Source organism: Schistocerca piceifrons, chromosome 5, assembly GCF_021461385.2.
Source record: "Schistocerca piceifrons isolate TAMUIC-IGC-003096 chromosome 5, iqSchPice1.1, whole genome shotgun sequence".
Taxonomy (NCBI): Eukaryota; Metazoa; Arthropoda; class Insecta; order Orthoptera; family Acrididae; genus Schistocerca; species Schistocerca piceifrons.
This window is the reverse complement of record NC_060142.1, coordinates 44,247,027-44,270,882: the sequence shown is the minus strand read 5'-3', so window position 1 is coordinate 44,270,882 and position 23,856 is coordinate 44,247,027. Positions and strand designations below refer to the sequence as shown.

The 23,856-nt window shown below is 40.8% G+C and overlaps 1 protein-coding gene across 1 annotated transcript in view; it reads left to right on the top strand.

Moving 5' to 3' along the window:
• LOC124798172 (sodium channel protein 60E-like) overlaps nucleotides 1-23,856 on the top strand; it is a 290,757-nt gene that overhangs the window by 15,217 nt on the left and 251,684 nt on the right. Inside the window, exons 3-5 of the mRNA XM_047261456.1 lie at nucleotides 7,608-7,791; nucleotides 11,176-11,253; nucleotides 23,431-23,572. Coding sequence (XP_047117412.1) covers nucleotides 7,608-7,791; nucleotides 11,176-11,253; nucleotides 23,431-23,572 — 404 coding nt within the window. The remainder of the gene's footprint in view (nucleotides 1-7,607; nucleotides 7,792-11,175; nucleotides 11,254-23,430; nucleotides 23,573-23,856) is intronic.

Genomic DNA, 23,856 nt, shown 5'->3' with positions numbered 1-23,856 from the left:
GAGTATGACATCAGGTCGCAGACGATAGTGACTAAGTGACCGCTAAACGGAATGTCAGGCATCCTGCACCTGCATGTATTGGCTCTCATGCGACAGTGTGGTGGTGCCAATGCTCCTCCACACATGGCATGTAAGTATATGAAGTGGCTGGGTGATGTTGAGGTATTCTAGGAGTCAGTCAGATGCCAAAATATGTTGTCGATGTAACGCGTGTGGGAGCATACATCCAGGCTAGGCAAAGTGCAACATAAATGCGCTCATACTGCCTAGTTCTCTGTAAATTTGATAGGATTTTGTAATCACCGAAATGATATGATATACGCTCTCAACCCGTGAAGTTTCATTTTGTTGTGTCATCCCCTTCTGGCTCCTTTATTTTTTTGTCAGGCCGTGTGTCTCAGAAATGTTGCTCCACATTTCGAGGGGTTGTCTTGAGGAACAAATCTTGGATAGGAACGCGTGACTAGAAACGTCATCCAACGACGCTACAGAGAGTCGAAGTTACAGGCGTCGGCGCCTGCCACTAGGCAACCCCTTCAGCAGCAAATGTGACTTCGTATGCTGTCGGACTGCAGGCAGAAGGTCTCGCGTGTTGCTTGTTATTCAGCGATAGGGACTGAGTGCCACGATCGCCAGAGGAGGAGATGAAGCCGCTTGCTGCATAGGCAGGCCTTTTTCCTGAGAATATGGTGCTCTTTTGCCTTGGTGAATGATGGCTTCTGACTAGGGTCTCCAGCTGAAGTTTGTTTTTCTCTTTTATAACGAAAAACTCTGCAGATTTTAGAGGGTTCCAGGAAGAAAATAAACTGCGGTTTGAACATGTCCGAAACCGTCATCCAACGAAGTCAGAGAGCATCGCATTATTAGGAGACAAGGCCCGCCTACGTAGCAGCCAGCTCCGTCTTCTGCAATGGCAATCGTAGCAATCTGTGGCGATCACTGAATAACAAACAGCATTGCGAGTCATTCGGCCTACGGTCAGACAGCGTACGAAGTCACGTTTGCTGCTGAAGGAGTGGCCCATTGGCAGGCGCCGACGCCTGTAACTTCGACGCTCTGTAGCGTCGTTGGGTGACGTTTCCGGTCACGGGTTCCTGTTCTGGATTTGTTCCTGAAGACACCCTCTACAACCGCTCGAAATTTGTCGCAACATTTCTGGGACGCTCTGTGAGTGATTGTTCACCTATTTCGATACCCATCTTCCTTTTGTTTTTGTGTGCAGCTGCCACTAACCGTCGCAAGATTCAGAGCACATTCATGACACACAAACTGGTTGTCTAGGCGACAAGCCACAGCACAGTATGGAAACCAAAAGCTGTCGCCATACATCGTGTGCAGTTACAGCCTTAGTGGAACATAAAACAAAATAATGTTAGTGAACACATGTCTAGTTTATCGTTGGGTGAACATATTATTATTTAAGTGACTCCTAATCCCATTAACATTTCTAACCAGTTCTAGGTTATGAACATCATTTTGCTGTTAATGTCAGGCCAGCCGCTCCTATTGGAAATCCTCTTCAACACGCCACCTGCAGTCACGTTTGTATCCGTTCTCGTGCACAGTAATGTGCGGCTGGTCCCGGCGGAGGTTCGAGTCCTCCCTCGGCCATGGGTGTGTGTGTGTGTGTGTGTGTGTGTGTGTGTGTTTGCCCTTAGGATAATTTAAGTTAAGTAGTGTGTAAGCTTAGGGACTGATGACCTTAGCAGTTAAGTCCCATAAGATTTCACACACATTTGAACATCTCGTGCACAGTGCAGGCCAGAAACACGAAAAAAATTTACAAGATATATATGAAATATTTTTTGTCTTTTCAGTGAATTAATCTCTGACTTAAATCCAAACCTTTATCACAAATGTACAAAGTGAAAAGTGCTTCATTAATTTCTTTTTTAGCTTGTCAGTTAAAATTAAATGTGTTAGCCCAGAAAAATCAAATCTAGATAACTGGGAACTGCCACGATCTCAACTATATTTCCTAGAATGTATATAGTTTATCGATCTGTACCAAACAGGTAATACTGACAAATTTCGTTAATAAGATTTAAACGCGTTAAATTCAAGCAACAACGTATGTTTCAAAATTTAAAAAAATAATTAAGATCAGGTTTCTTACTTTCGATACATTTCTTCACTGCATTGTTTTTTTAAAAAATAAGATATAAATGATGAAAATATCGGTTTCAACACTTTTTCTACGAGCTATAATTGCCAGCAGCTTAAAAAATACTTTCTAGTATAGTTCTTTTATATCTTTTCTAAACAATGAGATTACACACCATTTATACCTCTGCCATTGTAGCTGGACACTTCTGGGCCAGATTTAACATAAGATATAAGCAAACTGCAACATTTACATTCCTAAGGCACTATCTTGTAAAACACAGTGAATTACAGTCTTTTAGATTATTAGCAGAATGAAATAATATTTCTCATATATCTTTTTCTTCAACGTACCAAGCGAAACAACCACGATAGAGTGAGTATTTTACAATATTAAATTTTCATTTTACAATGAAAGTAGATAGCTATTGTTTTATCACTCACAATTCTGGTCTTCGCCGATACGTACCCAATACGTAATAATTAATGGCAGTACTATTGAACCATGTAATTTCTATTTGTTCGGTGCTGTATATCGCGCAAACAGTCTGCCATTTGCTAGTTCACAATGTCATTCGTCTCCATGTCACAGTGAACTCGCCGTTAGCACCACCATGGTCCCTTACTTCAGAATTCCCTCCACCGGATGCAGCTCATGTAGCGTTCATGGACATACATCGTGAAATTATTAGATTCAAGTCTCCACAGTGATCACAAATGAATAAAGTCAATAAACATTTATTTATAAGACAACGCTTGTTTCATTTAAAACTTTGTGTGCGACCACAGCCAGTTAGCACAGGCGTATCGGCTGCAACGTCCGGGAAGCTATGGAAACGACGAATTGTGTTGCTCAGCCCGTTTTTAAGAGTTTCTTGAACATAATTTTAAATGAGTGAATGACAATGTACGTTTCAAATTATTTTAAAGCTTTTGAGTAAATTTTGAAAATCTTCTCGTAACCTTGTGTTTCATGCATAGATTTGAGAGTAATGCTAGACTGACTTCATATTTGTGTAAAACTTTGAATAATTTATCCTTTGGTCAATTGCCTTAGGTAAGTTTCAGGTCCACAAAAGCTAGATGTTTTGTTTCATTCTAACCGGAAGAGGACAGAAAGCCGAATTCATTCTACTGGACAAGCAAGCGATGTCCGAGCTGGCAATTCATATGTCGATAATAATAATAAATCTTAGGGGAAGATTGAGTAGTATCGTATACATATCGTAAGTTCAAAGAAGGGCAGCTTATTTTGCATTATCGCGAAATAGGGGGGGATGGTGCCACAGACATGATAAATGAATTGAAGTGAAAATCATTAAAACAAAGGCGTTTCTCGATGCGACGGGATCTTCTCACGAAATTTCAATCACCAGTTTTCTCCTCCGATTGCGAAAACATTCTGTTGGCACCCACCTACATAGGAAGAAATGATCATCACGATAAAATAAGAGAAAAATTTAAACGGTCGTTTTTCCGCGCGTCGTTGGTGAGTGGAACGTTAAAGAGACAGCTTGAAAGTGGTTCGTCGAACCTTCTGCCAGGCACTTTATTGTGAGTAGCAACGTAATCACGTAGTTGTAGATGCAGATAAGCTTTTTCGAAATTGTAATTTTTCCTAAAGATTGTATAGGAACGTTCTTGACACTAAACAATTCTATGATACGTTACTTAATAGCCGCGTGGAGTGGCCGCGCAGTTTGCGGCGCCATGTCACGGATTGCGCGGCCCCTCCCGACGGAGGTTCGAGTCCTCCCTCGGGCACGGGTGTGTGTGTTGTTCTTAGCATAAGTTAGTTAACGTAGCGTGTAAGTATAGGGACCGATGACCTCAGCAGTTTGGTCCCTTAGGAATTCACACATATTTGAATATTTTGTTATTTAATACAAGAATACCATAAAAACAGGCTTTCTTTGATTTTTTAAAATTTTTATCCATCCTTTGCAGTTGGTCATTTAAATTGTTGGAAGGTTTAACCGGAGCTGTAGCGCATAAAAATTTCCATTTTGTTACAAAAAGTTTTAATTGTGTCATAAAACATTTAATTTAAGTGCGTGCAGGCTTCCATGTCGGGAGAAACTCGACTCAAATTAACAAAAATTCATAATAAAATTATTAAATTGTGAACAGAATAAGCTCAAACCATAATATCAGTCTAATCTTTAACGAAACTTCATGCATGTAGTAAAGACTGTTCATCTCTTTATGTGCACAATTCCCATGGGTCGAACCTTCAAGAGTCTAACTGCTGCATTCTTCAAAAAAATGGCTCGGAGCACTATGGTACATAACATCTATGGTCATCAGTCCCTAGAACTTAGAACTACTTAAACCTAACTAACCTAAGGACGTCACACAACACCCAGTCATCACGAGGCAGAGAAAATCCCTGTCCCCGCCGGGAATCGAACCCGGGAACCCTGCTGCATTCTTCTAAGATTTCATTGGTCGTACAATATTGTATCCTGTTCATCACTGAACGCTCTTAGAAAAAACTTATTATGTCCTAAAACATGTTTCGTGGCCAGCTCTTTGTTACCCCGTAAAAGTTCAAATCTGTCATTTAATGCACTTCTTGGAAGTAATATTTCGCATTTGTTTCGCTGATTATCATTTTAAAAAGTTAAATTTTCTATTCCTTCCTTTATGTTTTTATCTCATTTTCGTCTTAGCATCTCCATTTTTGCCTCTTAAATAAAGAACATAAAGATTTAAATTTTTATTTTGTGTGTTTTTTCCGCTACAACCTGTACATACAGGTGGCAGTATAACATCCCCATTGCTACTAACGGGATATACACTGTCACAGCCTACAATATAGAGAATAATATCCGCTGTAGCCAAAGGTACAATAAAAAGTAAAATTACATACTTACAATCAAAACGCAGCGCTGCACTGTTAAGTTCGCCCACAGAAAAACTCACCAGGAACAGATTAACCTATTTTCAGTCTGAAATGCACTCTAGTTTCGATTCAAAATGGAATGAGTGGTCTCGTTCTTCCACAGTTCACATGGCAGTGGCACAATAGCTGCTGCCACTAGTGGCAGAGTATACATAGCAACAGCTCTTGCCGACACAATCCGCTGTCAGCTATTATCTGAGTTTCCCCTATCTGGAAAGTGGAGTAATTATTGAATGAAATATTGTAATCACATAGATTCATCTCTGACGTTGGTAACATCATGTAAAATAATTATTTAAATAAATAACTTATTACTATAACACTCTTTTAAAGTGGATTAAAAAGTATAAAGTAGTTTCTCCTAGCACCATACCGATTCCTAACAACATACAGATAGTCCAAAAAATTGTGCTTGTTTATTTTTAATAGTTATGACAATACTTGTAAAATTTCAAACGAAAACATGAGGCGTATGCAATATACGACTGATGCGTGAATAGTTCACCTCAGTCAGTAACAATTTTACTACATTGCAAATGATATGAACTGTTGCGTGATAATTTTCAATTACAGCTGCTCTCTGCACTCCTTACTATCATCAACAGGATGTGCCCCACGTTTTTCATTTTAAATTTACAAATATTCTCATAAAAAGACACCGTCCGAACAGTACTTGAAGGCCCAACGGTACCGACCGGTATAAAGTCACTCTGATGAGCACTTACACTGAGTATCTCTCTCTCTCTCTCTCTCTCTCTCTCTCTCTCTCTCTCTCTCTCTTTTCCCACACCACCTTGTGAATGTCTTTATATGTATGAGTGACTGTGTGTGCTCTTTTGAGTTGAACACCTACAACGTTGGCTTGATACAGGGCGATGTGTCAAACCTCTTTCACACTACACGCCTTCGTTGTTGTAGCGATCTGCTCCAGCTGCTGCAGACTTTGTATTGAAGCTGAAAGTATTAATCAAAGTTGCGGAGAAATATTCGTCTGGGCTCTGTTGCACAGCAATCAGATTTGCTTTCAGTTCTTAGAAATGGCCAACATTAGTGGATTTAAGTGATCCGTGAAATAACTCCTTTTCCGAAGAAAGCATCAAACTATTTAATTAGAACTGAACGCTCCCGTCGGAAATGTTCTCGAGCTGGTATTCATTAATAGATCATAATTGAAGTATACGTCAGTTGTGCAACCAACACGTACCTTCTTGAAATGAACAATATGTTATTGACTTTTGTGTCAATGAAATTTTTCTCGTAACATGAATTATCTGTTCACTGGCTTATATACAGATATATAATACAATTTCCTTCAAAATCTCGCAATGGCGTCGATTTCTACTTCACAAGAATGAAAACTCTTAATGAATTACTTCTTAACAAGAACAACGACTTCCTACACTGAGAATAATTGCCTGAGCGCTAACCGCCTCAGAGTAATAAAGAATATCTTTCTCTCTCTCTCTCTCTCTCTCTCTCTCTCTCTCTCTCTCCCCACCACCGTCACGTCAAGTCACGCTGCTTTCTCTCGTATTGCACGATACATCATGCCGGCCGCCATGTCATCCAAAGCCCTAAGGCATCACGGACTGCAGATATGGTGGGACACGTGATCTGCACACCGCTCTCCCGGCCGTTGTCAGTTTGTGTTGCGACTTCTCGACCACTCAATTGGCCCCACAAGGGATGAGTGCCAACCTCTTGGCAACAGCACTCGGCAGACCCGGACGGTGACCCATCCAAGTGCAGGCCAGGCCTGACAGCGCTTAACTTCAGTGATCTGACGGGAACAAGTGTTACCACTGCGACAAGGCTGTAGGCCAACTATTCTCCTAGCTATCATAAATTCACAAGCACAAATTTTCTGGACTATCTGTATGGCTTTAGAAGTCTGTAAGGTGCTAGGAGAAATTGTTTTATCCTTTTTATTGCATTTTATAAATGTGTTAAATTGAACAGTTTTTTTATGTAAATATTTATTTTCTGCTTTTCAGTCTTGTGTTTGTGAAATATTTAAATCGATTCCAAATATCTTGATGAGAGTTCAGTAGAGATGTGGTGAGTTTCAGGTTTATTTCAGGTCCTTTTCACCTAAGTCGAGGAATATATTGTTTCCGCCTACGTATATCTCTCGGAAAGACAGTGGAGAAAAAGAATTAGAAGCTCACATAGAGGCTTACCAGCAACTGTCCTTGCCGCGAATCATTCGCGACTGGAACAGGGAAAGGGAGAATTGCAGTGGAACTGAAAATACCCACCGCCACACACCCTTCAAGAAAGCGAATTAATATTGCAGTGTCATCCAGCTCTGAGCTGTGTTGAAAGTTTCAAGCGTCTAGCTCATCGGGAAGTTAGTTTAAAATCAATTGTAAATTATGTACGCAACAGAGAGAGACAAGAAAGCGACCTAATAAAAACGTGTTAAGAAAAGATAACGAAGAGACTTCCCGCAAGTCAGATGGTGAAAGGAGCCAGGCCCAGGGCCAAACAGTTTGAGAACCTCTGTATTACGCAATGTGGTACTTTAAAATTTGGGTTCCTGTAGAATTATTCTGTTGCGTTGCTTGACTCTTAGTGACGGTGGGAATCATGTTTTCAGGCCTGAAGACTATCATCAACGCCCTCCTCCACTCATTCAGGCAACTGGCGGAAGTCATGACGCTGACGATCTTCTGCCTGATGGTGTTTGCCCTGTTCGCGCTGCAGGTGTACATGGGAGAGCTGCGGAACAAGTGCGTCAGCCGAATGAACACCACCAACGTCACGCACGCCGAGTTCACCGAGTAAGTTGCAGGCACGCCTTTGCTACTCTCAGTTACTTGTCCTCCTCACTCCTGGCCTTAGATTTTATGAGTGCAAAGTTTAAATTGTTCTTGAATGCATTGGTGTTGCTCAAACAATGTGCTTGTGCAAAATAAGATTGAAATACTGAAAATAAAAAATTGATGCGATTCATAAAAATTTTACTATTTATGTTGTAAAATAATTAAAATACGTCCAATGCCCGGAATATTCACATTAAACACCTAACAGTCATGAAAACAAAGTCATCTCATTTGAATGTGAAAGAATGTTACCAAATGTGGTCCCATTCCTGTTGTGATGAAATAGAAAATCACTTATTCGGTAATGTAGGGTCTATTAGCATGTCACAGCAGGGCGTAAACGCATTCTTGTCCAAAATTACCTTTAATTTTCGAAGACGTGCTAACATTGCGATGAACACCCTTTTTAAACATATGGTGCGACCTAATGGGAACATGCAAAGACAGAAAACAAGTGGTGCAGTGAATGGATATGGTGTACACACCACGTTTGGTTTATTCCCTGAACTAGGAAAAAAAATTTCGATGTAGCATGTATGTTACATAGGGATTGAAGAGGTTATGATAATCGTAATATGTCACATTATAGTGTTGACTGCCTCATCCACCTATGTTCTGTGTGACACTCTCAGTTGAGCAGGACGATGTCATAATCAGGGTTTTCCTTGAGGAATTACTAGTTAACAGTCCTTGTTGCAGTTCCTCTCAAGGAAACATTGAGAACGAACTGTGACGGCATGTAGCTGCATGCTGCAGTTCTTACAGTTTTCTTAACGTTAACTTTTACAATTAATTAAGTGCTGTTTAAATAATCCTTCCCGATTTTATCGCACTAAGTAAAGCCTTCAGGAGTTTACTTTTTCTCAAACAAAATCACATAATTTTATGCGTTTTTTTTAATAGAATACACAAACGAGCTGTTAAAGAACTGAATTTTATATTTGATTTACTTTTTGAATTATACTATATCTGTGGTACGTTCACAATCTAGTAACGTTAATGTGACCACCTGTCAGAAGCCTAAATAGCCACCTTTGGTAGTGCCCACGTGCAGGGAAAGTGTCACTGAGGTTTCCGAAGGTACCGACAAGGTTGTGGAGACAGGCCAATTGCACAGCCGTGGCCAGCTGCGCTAAGTTTCTCAGTTGCGGATCCATGGCGCGAACAGCCTGATCTACGTGGTCCCACAGATTCTCGATTGTAGTTAAATCCAGGGATGTTTGCGTGGCCGTGGGAGCACGGTACAGTTACCCTGGTGCCATTCGAACCAAGTACGCATACTCCGAGCTGTGTGACACGCTGTATTGTCCTGCTGGTAGATGCCATCGTGCCGAGGAAAAACAAGCTGCATGTAGGAGTGGACATGGTCCCCAAGAAGTGATACATGTTTGAATTGACCCATTGTGTCTTCCAGAGTGACGAGATCACCCAGAGAATGCCTCTGGCATGGTCCCTACCGACGACGGTTGTAGGGTATTTGCTTTCAGACATTTCATGCTTTACACGCCAACGGCCATCTGTCCGATGGGGCATCAAACATGACTCATCTGTAAAAGACACCTGTCGCCACTCAGTGGACCTGCAGTTATGGTACTGCAGTGCAGATTCCAGCCTTCGTCGTCAACGAACAGCAGTCGGCATGGTGCATGAACCACGAGCCTGCCGCTGAGACACATACTTAGCAATGTTCGCTGAACGGTCGTTGAGGAGATACAGTTGGTAGCCCCTTGGATCACCTGGGAGGTCAATTTCTGAACAGTTCTACTTCTGTTCGCCCGTACACATCTCCGTAGCCGTCGTTCACCCCTGTCATCTAAGATCCATGGTGCACCACAGTTGCTTCGGCGTCGATTTCAGACGGTGCCATTTTTCCGTGGACGGTATACTTCAACATCAATGACTCTTTTTCCTGCACGTGCGCACTGCCAAGGTGGTTATTCAAGCATCTGACAGGTGGTAACATTAACGTTACTGGACCGTGTACGTGCTACAGAGATACTACAATTTTTCAAATATAAAATTCAGTTCTCTAACAGTTCGTTTATGCGTTCTATTAAAAAAAACAGATGCGAGCAAACTTAGTAGTTTCGGAAATGCTTCCACCCCGGTCCGAGAACCAATGATCGGGCCCTTTTGGACGTAAGATAAAGCGCTTCGTTTCCTCCTTCACTGTTTTCCGCGTCCGCGGCACGCTTTATATGCCCTGCACTGCTAGTGCTGCCACCTACCATTTGTGAGTGGTCATCGTACGCTGACGTGGAACGTAGGCGGTGGTCACATTAATGTTACTGGACAGTGCAAATTTTCACATAAAAATCTAAATTCCAGGCTTTAAACTTGCACATAAAAATTGCACGCGATAGGTACAAAAAGGAAGTCTGCAAAACTGACATTAAACGCTCTGATCTACACTTTTCTTTACCACCACTCACGCTTCATTTGATTTTAAGTAACACTAAGTATTTTGTTGGAGAAACAGAGAGCTCCTCGTCTCCACTGTCCTTAAGTTCTTCCTCTGAATTCTATTGTTCGCTAGCAGAATTGTGATCTCTGGCTGTTACAAATTCGTCTTCTTTTCCGCCTGTTTCTTGATCTATATCACTTCTTCCTCCACCCACTGACATTTTGTGCTGCACTGAAGAAAACAGGCGCGGTCTAGGAGACCCAGCACGTATCAATAACAAGCAAGGCTATAAAGCAGCAGACAATAAAACATTGTAGGGTTGGCGATTTGAGGAGGATTGGGTGGGCGGAGGGGGCGGGGGGAGCGTTTACAGTAGCAATTCGCTAGTGTTGACCTGGGAGAGGAGCTCGAAAATTCTCGCGCAGTCTGAGAGACCACACGTCGTGAGTTACGGGATTCTTCATTTCTTCTAATCAAACCAATAACGTAGCTCTGACTTTATAATTCTAGCGAGGACACTTCTGCACTACATTTAACTTTAAATATTGACGACAGGTACCATTTATGTCCGCTTCTTATTCTTCCTTGTCTTTCACACAATTAGTACACCCAATTACAATCCCTTACTTCTTACTTAGACATCCTATACAAAACAACCTGAAACATTGAATATTTTAAGTTATTATATTTACTTTTTGCAATAGAAAATGATACTTTTTTTATTATTCGCATATTCGTCTCTAATGCAAAACGTGTATCTTACTATCTCACTGCAATTTCGAGTGTTTACTTGAACCAGCACAGACGTATGATATAATTAGAACTCATGCTTAATTCTAATATTACTCGGAGTATAGAAGAAATCAGTGTTACTACTACTAATATCGTAAGTGACTTACTTCTCCATTTGTGTGTAACATAATACATGTGTGTTGTAGGTGGATAAGAAACGAGGACAACTGGTTGTACAACGAAGAGGACGATCCTGTCATATGTGGCAACACGACTGGTGCGAGGTAGGTGGTCAGATTTTCTCGGCAGTTTTAAGTCTGCCTGGAAATTTAGTGCGTGACATAAGAAAAGTTTTTTTTATTCGCTAACAAACTAAAAAAACACACTTTTGGAATTTCTGATGATTTAATTCCTGATACTGCACGAATGAAGGAAGGAGGAAATAAAAAGGAACTAGCGTAGGGAAACGGACTGTTCCTGGTCAGTAGAAGACTGCTGCTATCACAGGTCTTAACTTGAGGAAGAAATTTCTGAGCATGTGCGTTTGTAACAAAGCACTGTGTGGTTGTGAATCATCAAGAGTGGGAAAACAGGAACAGAAGAGAATCGAAGCGTTTGAGATGTGGTGTTACAGAAAAATGTTGGTGGGCTGATAAGATATGGAATGAGGAAGTTCTCTGCAGAATCTGCGAAAAAAGGAACACGACGGAAAGGCTGACGGGAAGAAGTAACAGAATAATAGGACAGGTGTTAGACATCAGGGAATTACCACCATGGTACTACGGGGAGCTGCAGAAGACAGAGACTGGAATACACCCAGCAAATAACTGAGGACGTAGGTTGCATGTGCTACTCTGAGGTGAAGAGGTTGGCACAGGATAGGAATTAGTAGCAGGCCGCATCAAACGCGTCAGAAGACTCATGACAGATAAAAAAAAAAAAAAAAAAAAAAAAAAAAAAAAAGAAACACATAGGAGAAAGAGACACCTAACTAGCTCACGCTGTTTTTTTCTTTTTTTGGGGGGGGGGGGGGGGGAAGGGGTTGATCATACTCCAGTGCTTGTTTCCTGTATGATGTTTTATCTCCTACTATTGGGGACATCCTCAGAGGTAATAAATATACGGTAATTCGTTCACGTTTTGAGGTGACAACATCCTCCAGAGAAACCCGCGCCTTTCTTCCGGAACCATGTGTTGTCTGGCCACTCCAAATATCTAGAAAATCGTATACTTCCAAATTTTCGTGCGCTTCTGATTGAAACTGTGATTTAAGATTGAGGAGCAATTACAAATCTGCATCTGTCTACACAATCTCGCATTTAAATCCCATTCGGAATATGTGGAACAACGCGTGTAACATCATGAATGGTACCCACGGATTTAGCCGACATCCACGACACGTAGTGGCAAGACTTGCAAATAACCTTTGCCAGTCCGTGCGAAAGTGAACGGCAGGATAATCAAGGCTGGTGGTGTTACTCATCGCCATTAGGACGAAAGTGTTTTAAATCTTCAACATATTATCACATCGGAAGTTACACATGCGAAGTTTGTGTCTTCGTGATTAACAAAACCATCAACTCTTTTAGTATATTTGAATACGTGCTCCCTTAACGGTAAGCACAATTAATAATCTGAATTCCACCTTCATCCACAATAAATACAATACGTCTGCACCAACGATGACGTTGCTATCAATGATTTTGCGTCTTAAAATAATGGACATCGTTTAAAGACGTTTGGAAAATCTTAGCTTTGCGAAATCCCCTTAGACAGAAATCCAAGGACGTAATGTTGGTGACATAGTATCTCACGGAATGACACATCTGCCTGACCAGTGTCTGCAAACGTCTGTTCCAGAACGTCTCGCAAAGCGTAGCCCAGTGGAGGTTTGTACTTAAAGACTACGAGGCGGAGCCGCCCCAAAAATAAATTACATTTCTCAAAAATGGATTACAGAATTTAGACTATCAGGACGCATTTCGAATATGTCCTACACGGATCCAAAAAATGACATCCAATGTTTCTGGAACTGTCGAGATCGAATTTTTTGGAACAGGTAGTAGTTAGTTGCACCTTGAAATGCCAATTAGCTCCATGTATTAGACGTTTCCGAACTTGGCTTCTACTTCCAATAAAGGAAGTAGTCTACGGATGAATAAAACTAGGCCTACTATTACTATTACTACTACTTATGGTTCTCCCAAAGGCTCTGTTCGTTCAGTCTAAGGGTGTCCTACCAATCTCCAGTTTTGCATCTTCTGCTGCTTACAACGAAAAGCAATCAACAAAGCGGCTGATCCCCTGTCTATGTATTCCTCTTTCACTTTCATGCGTAATTAATCGACGTTTAATATTAATAATTTGGCAGTATTTCTGGCATTAGCTAGCATATTTCCTGTTGGAAGCGCATGTTTAGTTTATAAATGACTAGCTAGACTGCATTATAATACGGTAATATAAGTGGCATCACAAATGATAAGAAGAAATAAGCTCACAAAACGTGCCGTTATTTCCTTGCATGTTTATGGTGTTTGTGTAAGAAAGTGTGTTTTCAGCAAGTTTATGTTTCTGATATATTGTGTCTGAGTTCTTGCGGGTTTTACTTTCTAGTGAATAACTACACTAAGTTATCAAAGTATTCGGACACCTGGCTGAAAATGACTTGCAAGTTCGTAGCGCCCTCCATCGGTAATGCTGGAATTCAGTATGATGTTGGCTCACCCTTAGCCTTGATGACAGCTTCCACTCTCGCAGGCATACGTCAATCAGGTGCTGGAACGTTTCCTGGGGAATAGCAGCCCATTCTTCTAGGAGTGCTGCACTGAGGAGAGGTATCGATGTCGATCGGTGAGTCCTGGTACGAATTCGGCGTTCCAAAACATAGGGTTCAGGTCAGGACTCTGTGCAGGTCAGTCCACTGCAGGGATGTTGTAGTCGTGTAACCACTCCGCCACAGGCCGTGCATTATGAACAGGTGCTCAATCGTGTTGAAAGGTGCAATGGCCATCCCTGAATTGCTCTTCAACAGTGGGAAGCAAGAAGGTGCTTAAAACATCAATGTAGGCCTGTGGCGTGATAGTGCCACGCAAAACAACAAAGGGAGCTAGCCCCCTCCATCAGAAACACGACCACTCCATATCACCATAGCCTCCGAATTTTACTGTTGGCAATACACACACTGGCAGATGACGTTCACCACGCATTCACCATACCCAAACCCTACCATCGGATCGCCACATTGTGTACCGTTATTTGTCACTCAACACAACGTTTTTACACTGTTGTATCGTCCAATGTTTACGCTCCTTACACCAAGCGAGGCTTCGTTTGGCATTTACCGGCGTGATGTGTGGCTTATGAGCAGCCGCTCGACCTCCTGCATAACAATCATAGTACTTCCAGTGGATCCTGATGCAGTTTGGAAATCCTGTGTGATGGTCTGGTTAGATGTCTGCCTATTACACATTACGACCCTCTTCAACTGTCGACGGTCTTTGTCAGTCAACAGACGAGGTCGGCCTGTACGCTTTTGTGCTGTACGTTTCCTTTCACGTTTCCACTTCACTATCACATCGGATACAGTGCACCTATGGATGTTTAGGAGTGTGGAGATCTCGCATACATACGTATGACACAAGTGATACCCAATCACCTGACCTGACCACGTTCGAAGTCCGTGAGTTCTGCGGAGCGCCACATTCTGCTCCATCACGGTCTCTAATGGCTACTGAGGTCGCTTATATGGGGTACCTGGCAGTAGGTGGCAGCACAATGCAACTAATATGAAAAAGTATGTTTTTGGGAGTGTTCGGATACTTTTGATCACATAGTGTATAGCGTACAACGAGTCTGAAAACAGCAGAGTGTGAATTCAGTGAGACTGAAATTTGGAACATGGGCTTAGGGTGAAAGTGAACGAACTTGGTGCGCGCAAATCCGATCTAAAAGTCAATCAAGAATAAAAACTGCAAATCCACTAAAGGGTGTCAGGACTCGTGGCGTCACGCAACGTCATTGTTTCGTCACGGGATCTCATAAACGCTGTAGACTGTGCGCACGCGAAAAATGTTAAGCTGTTGAAGTTCGGAACTGAAAACACAAAAAACATTACGCGTACATCGAAGCAAAGATCTCTCTACAAACAAGTACGGTATGTTGTGATAAAGCGTAAGGAAATGTAACGTTAGAGGCTAAATATGCTACCTACAGATCTTGTTTTGAAATTGGCTTTTGGTGTTATTTAGTAGCTGTTGTGAAAACGAAAGGAGATACAATCTGTAAACGTTTTAGAGATCCTTATCACCATAGCCAGGTCTGCAACGTGTTCCGATCTAAGTGGATTGTCCCAAATTTTCAGTTGAAAACCAGACTTCCGGTTAAACCTAGTCGGGATAAGTAAGAGTCCTCATCACACAAAAACCGATAACGTTTCGTATAATTTAATGGTCTCCATTTTAAACAGTTCATTATGAGTTGGAAACTGAGAGGCAATCTTCTAAAAGTTGCTGCAATTTAAAATCCCGCTATTAGTTTTGTTCAGAATTTCGTTGGCAAACCTGACTCACCAGCCGTTGTTTTCGAGTAGCGAGCGAATCAGAAGTCGATCATAACAGCGCTTAGTCATTCTCTACAAGAACAATTAAGTCGTGCTGTGTGGTTTCTTCATGAAAATTTTTTGCAAATATGGATTCGTCATCAGATAGCGAAATTAAAGAAGTGTCGGTGCAGGAAAAGAAACAAAAGTTGAAAACTAAGTTGCAAGTTAATGGGGTACAATTTACCTCGTGAAAACATGATCATGACACTCACTGTAGTGTGTGCCCCTCACATTCAGTGTTTCTCGTGGAGACGAAACTGACGTTAAAAAACGCGCAAATGAAATTAATTTCTTTTTTTAAGCCATGTGTACTTTTATAGGTTGCGTAAAAATCCTGATTTTGTTCGGAAAAGCCCGGTAACCCTTGAGTGCAGTGTCGTGGTTCACCAGTTTGTTGGAAAACGAATGTTAGTTGACAGCCAGCAGGTTGTGGTGAAGCATTCACTTGCACATGTCAATGTAACTGATAATATTAACACTTTCTTCCTCTTCTTCGTGAAAAAAAAATACAATAATGTGACCAGTCATTATCACCAACACAGTTTCACTTTAGGACCATGACGTCCTACTTTCCTAGAGGAAGACAAGTTGGTTGTGTCCAAAAGGCGACCAAACCGTTAAAGAGAAAAAATACTACGTTGTTTATGACGCCACCATTCTCATTAAAACGCTCAATAATAATTGCTTATAGATGAGACAAACTTTCAGACGATGTGGGTGGTGACCTAAATTTCACAAAGATTTCTAGATGATCACAAATATATCGTAGAAGTCGAACCATATATCGCTCTTAACTGATCGGTTAACTTTGCTAAACCATCTGAATGAAACGATAGTAAGTTTAGAGCAGGATCGGTGTGAGGGAGTGATAAGATAGGCTCCGCCAAGGGCGCAGGCACAGATGGGGTGTAAAAATGTACAGAAGATAGAAACGTGTTTCTAAGATTTAACCAGGAGGGGTACTATCCCTGATATTCCTGTTTTCTGCTGTGAGAAGCCTTTCTCACGGCTCGCGACTGAACGCATGCTGTTGTCACAGTGTCATGTCACAAGAAAAAAAAAAAAAAACTGCTAGAAAAAAAGTACGCGCAGAGTAACGTAGCCCGTAGATGCACAGTCGGCTGGGCAAGCGTGGGAAGAGCGGCAGTGGTGGGGGTTACGGGCGGGAAAATGCCGAGCCGATGCGAGAGGCTGTTTGCTCGCTTTCAGCGCTGACAGGAGCGCACACTGCAAACCTCCTCAAACGATTTTACGGAAACTCTTCGGTGGAAAGAATTCATTTTTGCCTTAACTTACAGCTTTATGTGTCAGCATCATGATGAAGTGCCCATCATATCGTTAATGTTCGTAGTTACTGTGATGCTTTGCATTTATGTAACAAACGGCACCAAAGACGAAAAGATTGCGATGAAAAATAGGGGTCGTATGATTTTGCGTTAGATGCATATTACATCATTTGCTGTTGCATATGAAATTTAGCTGACATATCGCACTTTGGAGGAGGTCTTTATCTGTCACCAATTTCAAGAAAGTTGATTCTGTGTAGCGTACCCACTTCCGAACTGGAATGTAATGAGACGTTGTCTGTTTGAAATTGGCGCCTTTACTCCCTTGATCCGTCTGTCCACTCAACTGCGAGTAAAATGTGAACTGTGATGCATGTTTCGCCGATATATATGAAGCGAATACCATCTTCACGGTACTTTTTTTGTTTAAATAGTCAGTACGTTTACTGCGTATTTCTAAACGTTCCACGGTCATCCTCCTGTTATCTGCTGTTTTGCGCCACATGGTAATTATTACACATGTTAATTACATTGATACACTGAAGAGTCACAGAAACTGGTACACCTGCCTAATATGGAGTAAGACCACCGCGAGCATACAGAAGTGCCATAACACGACGTGCCTTGGTTTCGACTAATGTTTGAAATGGTACTGGAGGGAACTGATACCATGAATCCTGCAGGGCTGTCCATAAATCCATAAGAGTACGAGGTGGCGTCTGAATAGCACATTGCAAGGTATCCCAAATATGCTCAATAATGTTCATTTCACGAGTGTACCGTGAATATCAGGAATCCGACAACACATCAAATCTCCGACATCGGTGTGGCCGGATTATCCTGCTAGAACGATACCAGCGACGGCTGAAGAGAATTGTTCAACGTGACACAAGTGCAGCCCTTCCGCAAATTGCTGCAGACTGCAATGGTGGGCCACAATAAGTATCAACGTGCGAACCATTCAACGAAACATCATCGACGTGGGCCTTCGAAGTCGATGGCCCACTCGTGTAGCCTTTATGACTGCACGATATAAGGCTTTACGCCTCGCTTTGGCCTGTCAGCATCGACATTGGACTATTGATGACTGGAAACATGTTGCCTGGTCAGACGAGTCTCGTTTCAAATTGTATTTGACGGACGTGTACGGTTATCGAGACAACCTCATCAACCTCATGAATCCATGGACACTGCATGTCAGCAAGGGACTGTTCAAGCTGGTGGAGACTGTAATGGCGTGGGGCATGTGCAGTTGGAGTGACGTTTGACCCCTGATACGTCTACATACGACTCTGACAGGTGACACATACGTAAGCATCCTGTCTGATCACCTGCATCCATTCGTCTCTATTGTGCATTCCGACAGGCTAAGGCAATACCAGCAGGACAGTGCGACACCCCACACGTCCAGAATTGCTATAGAGTGGCTCCTGGAACACTCTTCTGAGTTTAAACACTTCCACTGGCCACCAAACTCCCCAGACACGAATATTATTGAGCATATCTGGGATACCTTCTGTTCAGAAGAGATCCCTAACCGGTCGCAATCTTACGGATTTATGGACAGCCCTGAAGGATTGATAGTCTCAGTTCCCTCCAGCACAACTTCAGACATTAGTCGAGTCCATGCCACGTCGTGTTGCGGCACTTCTACTTGCTCGCGGGTGCCCTACACGATATTAGGCAGGTGTACCACTTTCTTTGTCTCTTCAGTGTATAAGATACGCATTTCAGGATACTTTCTTGTTATAGTCCTTATCTGTTACGTGGTGGAACGCAGAAACGATCTACTCAGTCCATTTAAAACATCTGTAAACTCTTTCTTCGTATTGGCTGATGGAACACACCACATACCACACACGCTATTAAGAGGAACAGATTTTTCACTGTGACCGAAAGCACTATGATCGGTCAACAACATACAGATATTGTAATATTACTGTCATAATATGTACCCACTTCAGAGTGTTATTTGTGCCAAACAGTCTTCCGACAAACACATCACTCCGTTTGCTAATTGATGAGAGTCATAACTAACCATTTTGCGTCCATGCGTCCACATTTCAATATCAGACCTCCCGCCCAGGGAAAAATAAACATTAATGGCTTGCTTATCCACACGTACTTATTATTATTATTATTATTATTATTATTATTATTATTATTATTATTATTATTAATTCCTTGTTTAATGTAAATAATTTGAAGGCTATAATGATAACCGTTAAACTATGCATTAACAACTGTAAAACCCAATTATTCATTGAACCTGAATTCAATAGAAAATTTAGTAAAAAATAGTCGGTAGCCAAGAGAGTAAAGTAAATAATTTTTTAATCGTAAGGTCTCTAGTTCTAATCTCGGATGCATAAATTTTTTCTACTTTTATTTAAATAATATATTTATTATCAAATGGAAATGTTATTCAACAAATATTGAATCATAAATACTATTAAACATAATGTTTCAGCTTTTAATTGCTAATTGCCGGCTGAAGTGGCCGAGCGGTTCTAGGCACTACAGTCTGGAACCGCGCGACCGCTACGGTCGCAGGTTCGAATCCTGCCTCGGGCATGGATGTGTGTGATGTCTTTAGGTTAGTTAGGTTTATGTAGTTCTAAGTTCTAGGGGACTGATGACCTCAAAACTTGAGTCCCATAGTGCTCAGAGCCATTTGAACCATTTTTTTAGTTACTAATTGCTTGAAAAGAGGTTATAGTTTAAAGCAATCTTGCGAAAAGCCTTAATTTTAAAAGAATATGTATATACATCAATAATACTGTTAATTCTGTATAAATAAAAAAAATATTTTCTTTTCTGTTTGATGTTTCGCGTTTTTTGCTAATTTTATTTTAACACTCATATTTTCATGCGATCAGTAATAAAAAAAAATAAAAAATAAATCTTTTTATCAAAAAATTATGATATTTGTTAACCAACATGTCAAAATGATAATACAAATAGAATTTAAATAAAAACGAAAATATTAACCGCATAACAAAAATTTTACACTATGCACTCAGTTTCGGACAACAATGATAACATGAGTGAAATGCTTTGTACTCAACAGCGCTCGGAAATCTTATCTCCAAAGACGATTTTTCGAGTTTCGTTTTATCCTGTTCCAGCCTTCGCACGGAAAAAAGTCCATTATAGTATCTGCAACTGAAGCCAGGGCTTCCACACGGTAGCCAGAGACCCTGCCAACTCAGCTATGGAGCTGGACCATTTAGATGGTTTAAGACATTAAAATTGTAATATTTTTCTTTCTTTGTTTTTCTTTTTGCTAGAACCTGTATTTCACGTTCTTTAAATAGCAAGTAATAAAACATTTTCTTTGTACAAGGATGAAGATGCATCGTCCAGAAGTTTGTAAGGAAAATTTTAAAGAAAGAATAAGAACAACATATGAAGCTGATGCTGAAATGAAGGTTCCCATGTTTACTGTTGAGCCAACGTCTTTGACCTCTTGTTTTTGACCATTGCATACGTCACTGACTCTAAAGTCTCCAACAACTATTTCAAACGGAGTCGCAAAATTTCCCAAGATTCTCCAACTCACAACGATGAATGCGGAAGTTGTACAAGAATTTGTAATCCAGCTGTTGTGCACTTTTTAGCAGGTTCTGCAGACTGGATGCTTATTGCATACATTTATTTGCTGAAGGACGAAATTTTATCGCTGAATGTGCATTGTAACACCGCACTGGGGCCAGAAAATAAATACAAATGAATGCAAGGAGAGATCGCACCGGGGCGTGTTCCACACTGTCTGCTGAGGAGGCCTTTCTTTGAAATTACCACAGCCTTGTGCGATAAGCGCTTCACTTGTTCTGTAGGAGGACGCTCACTGCGTTCTGAAGGAAGTGTAAAGGATTTTAAAAAGTTTCGAAGTACAGGTGTGGGAATTAATGGGGTAATCACTTTGTCATACAGCTATTAAGGGCGTTAAATACCTAAGGCCGTGTCCTACGTGAGCGACAGAAGCCTCCGACAGCGAGCGACTTCTGGATACGCGACACTCCAGCGACAGGCAGTAGCACAGGGCGGATACCTTGGGCGTCCTGCGTGCGAGCGAACGTATCGCGCTGCAAGCTAGCTGCTTAGAGCCAACCAGCTGTTTCCGTAGAATACTGTAGTTGGAGGGTAAGGCTACAGACTTATGTTTACTTAAGAAAATAAAGCGAAAAGGAATACTGTGCATGAAATTTACAAAGGGAGGAATCTCCATGGAGAATTTCATAAATATCATCAACTACAAAGATCACCAGACAAATTCTTCGAATACACGTGAATGAGCGGAGGAGCATTCGACTATCTCATCAATAAATTATATACAAATCTATTTTACGTGATCAAGAACTTTTAACAGCCAATAAATGCAGAAGAATGACTGACTACATGACTGACTACCCTAATTACATACATAAACATACAGTTTGACGACCAAACTTCGCTGCTAGTTGTGGTGTAGCGGTAACGTTACAGAGCGTGAATACCTGCCACGTAATATACGCGTGTGCGATACCAAGTACTACTTATATTTTAACCAACTCAGTTACAATTCTCTATACTAGTTTTTATGTACACTGTTTACACTGCATCGCTAAGTATGTTTTTAAGGACTTGTCAAAGAACTTGATCTTTAAGTGTATACATACGTATCCCAGTATATCACACACATTAAATTCCTAATAAATTACAATGAACCTTGAAATTTTACAGATATTTGATGTTACGAATGTAATTCATCAGCAGTCAGTGTTAAGGCCAAGCGTTTCAGTTAATCTAAATAGTCTGTAAAAGTAAAACATACAAAATTTTTGAAAAGAAAGTAAAATATTTTGTGTAATGATTTGTCTAAAAGTATGAAATAGAAAATATTAGGAAAACGTTTGGTGCACCTCATTTTCTTCATGATTTCGAGTATCATTCAAAGGCACGTAGATCGTTTCTCTGGTCTACTTATTTCTTTTACACAAATCATTTCATAAAATATTTGACTCATTTCTTTAATTTTTTATTTCAAGTTTTATTCAGAAAGCATGATCTTACTGACCCCTCGTTTTGCTTTCCTAATGTACTTGATTCGAAGGAAGTTTTTTTGAAATTTAAATACCACGCCAATGAATCTTTTTATGTGCAAAATAGCTAGGCCTTGAACAAATCAAATTTTTGACGCTTCATTTACGTAGCTTGGCAGCAGCTTTTCGTGAAATATTTTAATTTTTCCTCAGCTTCATAATTAAGTTCTCGTTAATTACCCTGATTACTTTCAAGCAGTTAAATATTTTCATGCATAAGTAGACCTCATGCTGATCACTTTGATACCCCTTTCACCTGTTGCTCTCCTTTTGTTTGGTTATGAAAATTCGGACAAAATCGCATGGTGTAATTTATAAGGAGTCTTGTTTTCGCTCTGCTCACGCATCTACAAAAACGTATCGAGTGTTAATCATACGATAAAATAGTCCTTTCTGCGTGCTGTCATTTCCAAAAATCGTCGGCTCTACAGTATATCTTAATACGACGATTTTTACGACCACTTGATTCCCGAAGCGCGAGAAAGGTTCGGACGCGCCACGAGCGACCCGTCCGCGGATATAGCAACCAGTATCTCAAGAATGAAAAGAGATGTCATTCCGCTCTCAACTTTAAATACAATTTAGATGTATTGGTTACATTTCATACGCACTAATGTACGGCCTTAAATGAACTATACGAAAAGTCTACGCAATGTGATTTTATCTCTGCAAGTTGTTAAAAATTTCGTGCAGCCATGTACTCAATTTCGTGCAGCACACTAACTACGACGAATAACGAAAATAAATTCAGACCTTTATCGTTTAAAGATACCAAGCTATAAGATGCGGAATAATCAATTTTTTTCACCAAATAGTTTTCTTAAAATCGGATGATAAGTATTTCACAGCTGCTGTCGCGTCTGCTCCACTGCTTTGCCGAGAACACAACGTGCTGCAGCGACAAGATTCAAACACGTTTGAATTCAAACGTCGTCAGTTGCAGCGGGAGACAGGCAGCGACACAGATGTCGCGCACGTAGGACACTTCCGTAACTACACCTGCGGTTGTGTTTTGTCGCCTGAAACTGTCACGCGCTGTCGGTCGCTTCCGTCGCTTACGTAGTACGCGACCAAAGTGTTGCATAGTAAGGTTTGCGCTTATCATGGAAGATAAGTTTCCTTTGCTTCATTGAAACAGTTCGAATGCTTTTTCCACGTTTTCAACAGGAACGCTAAGCCCTTTTGAAATAATTTTCCCCCTCCCGCCGGAGGTTCGAGTCCTCTCTCAGGCATGGGTGTGTGTGTTGTCCTTAGCCTAAGTTAGTTTAAGTAGGGGCCGATGTCCTCAGCAATTTGGTCCCTTAGGAATTCACACTCATTTGAACATTTTTTTAAATAAGTTTACTAATCGAAACTCAGGGGAAAAAATAAGCAAAAATTCACGAGAATGTTTAATTTGCTATTACTCGCTTACACAAAATTACATTTTTAACAATATTCAATGATATATGTGATGTAACGTCTGAATCCGTTTGTATTCTGCTTTTTCAGGCACTGTCCGGCAGGATACTTCTGTGTTCAAGTCGGCGAAAACCCTAACCATGGTTACACGAGTTTCGACAACTTCCTTTGGTCCATGCTCACAACATTTCAGCTCATTACACTGGACTACTGGGAGAATGTATATAATATGGTAAGGTAGACCACTATCATATAAGACAGACATTCTAAAGAGTTAAGAAAGATGTTATTTAGTTATGGCTTACTAAAGATTTTTGCTTACTACGGTGAATTATTATATTATTATCGATATAGCTGAAGTAGCAATAACGTTTGCATTACTATTTTACTTGAGAGTTAACGTTCCATCGATATTATAATTAGGTATTGACTAATTTAAGCCTATTTAGCATTGTTCTTTGTAGTATATCTTCGTGCTGCAGCAGTTTGCAAAAATTGGTAGTAAAATGAAGAGAA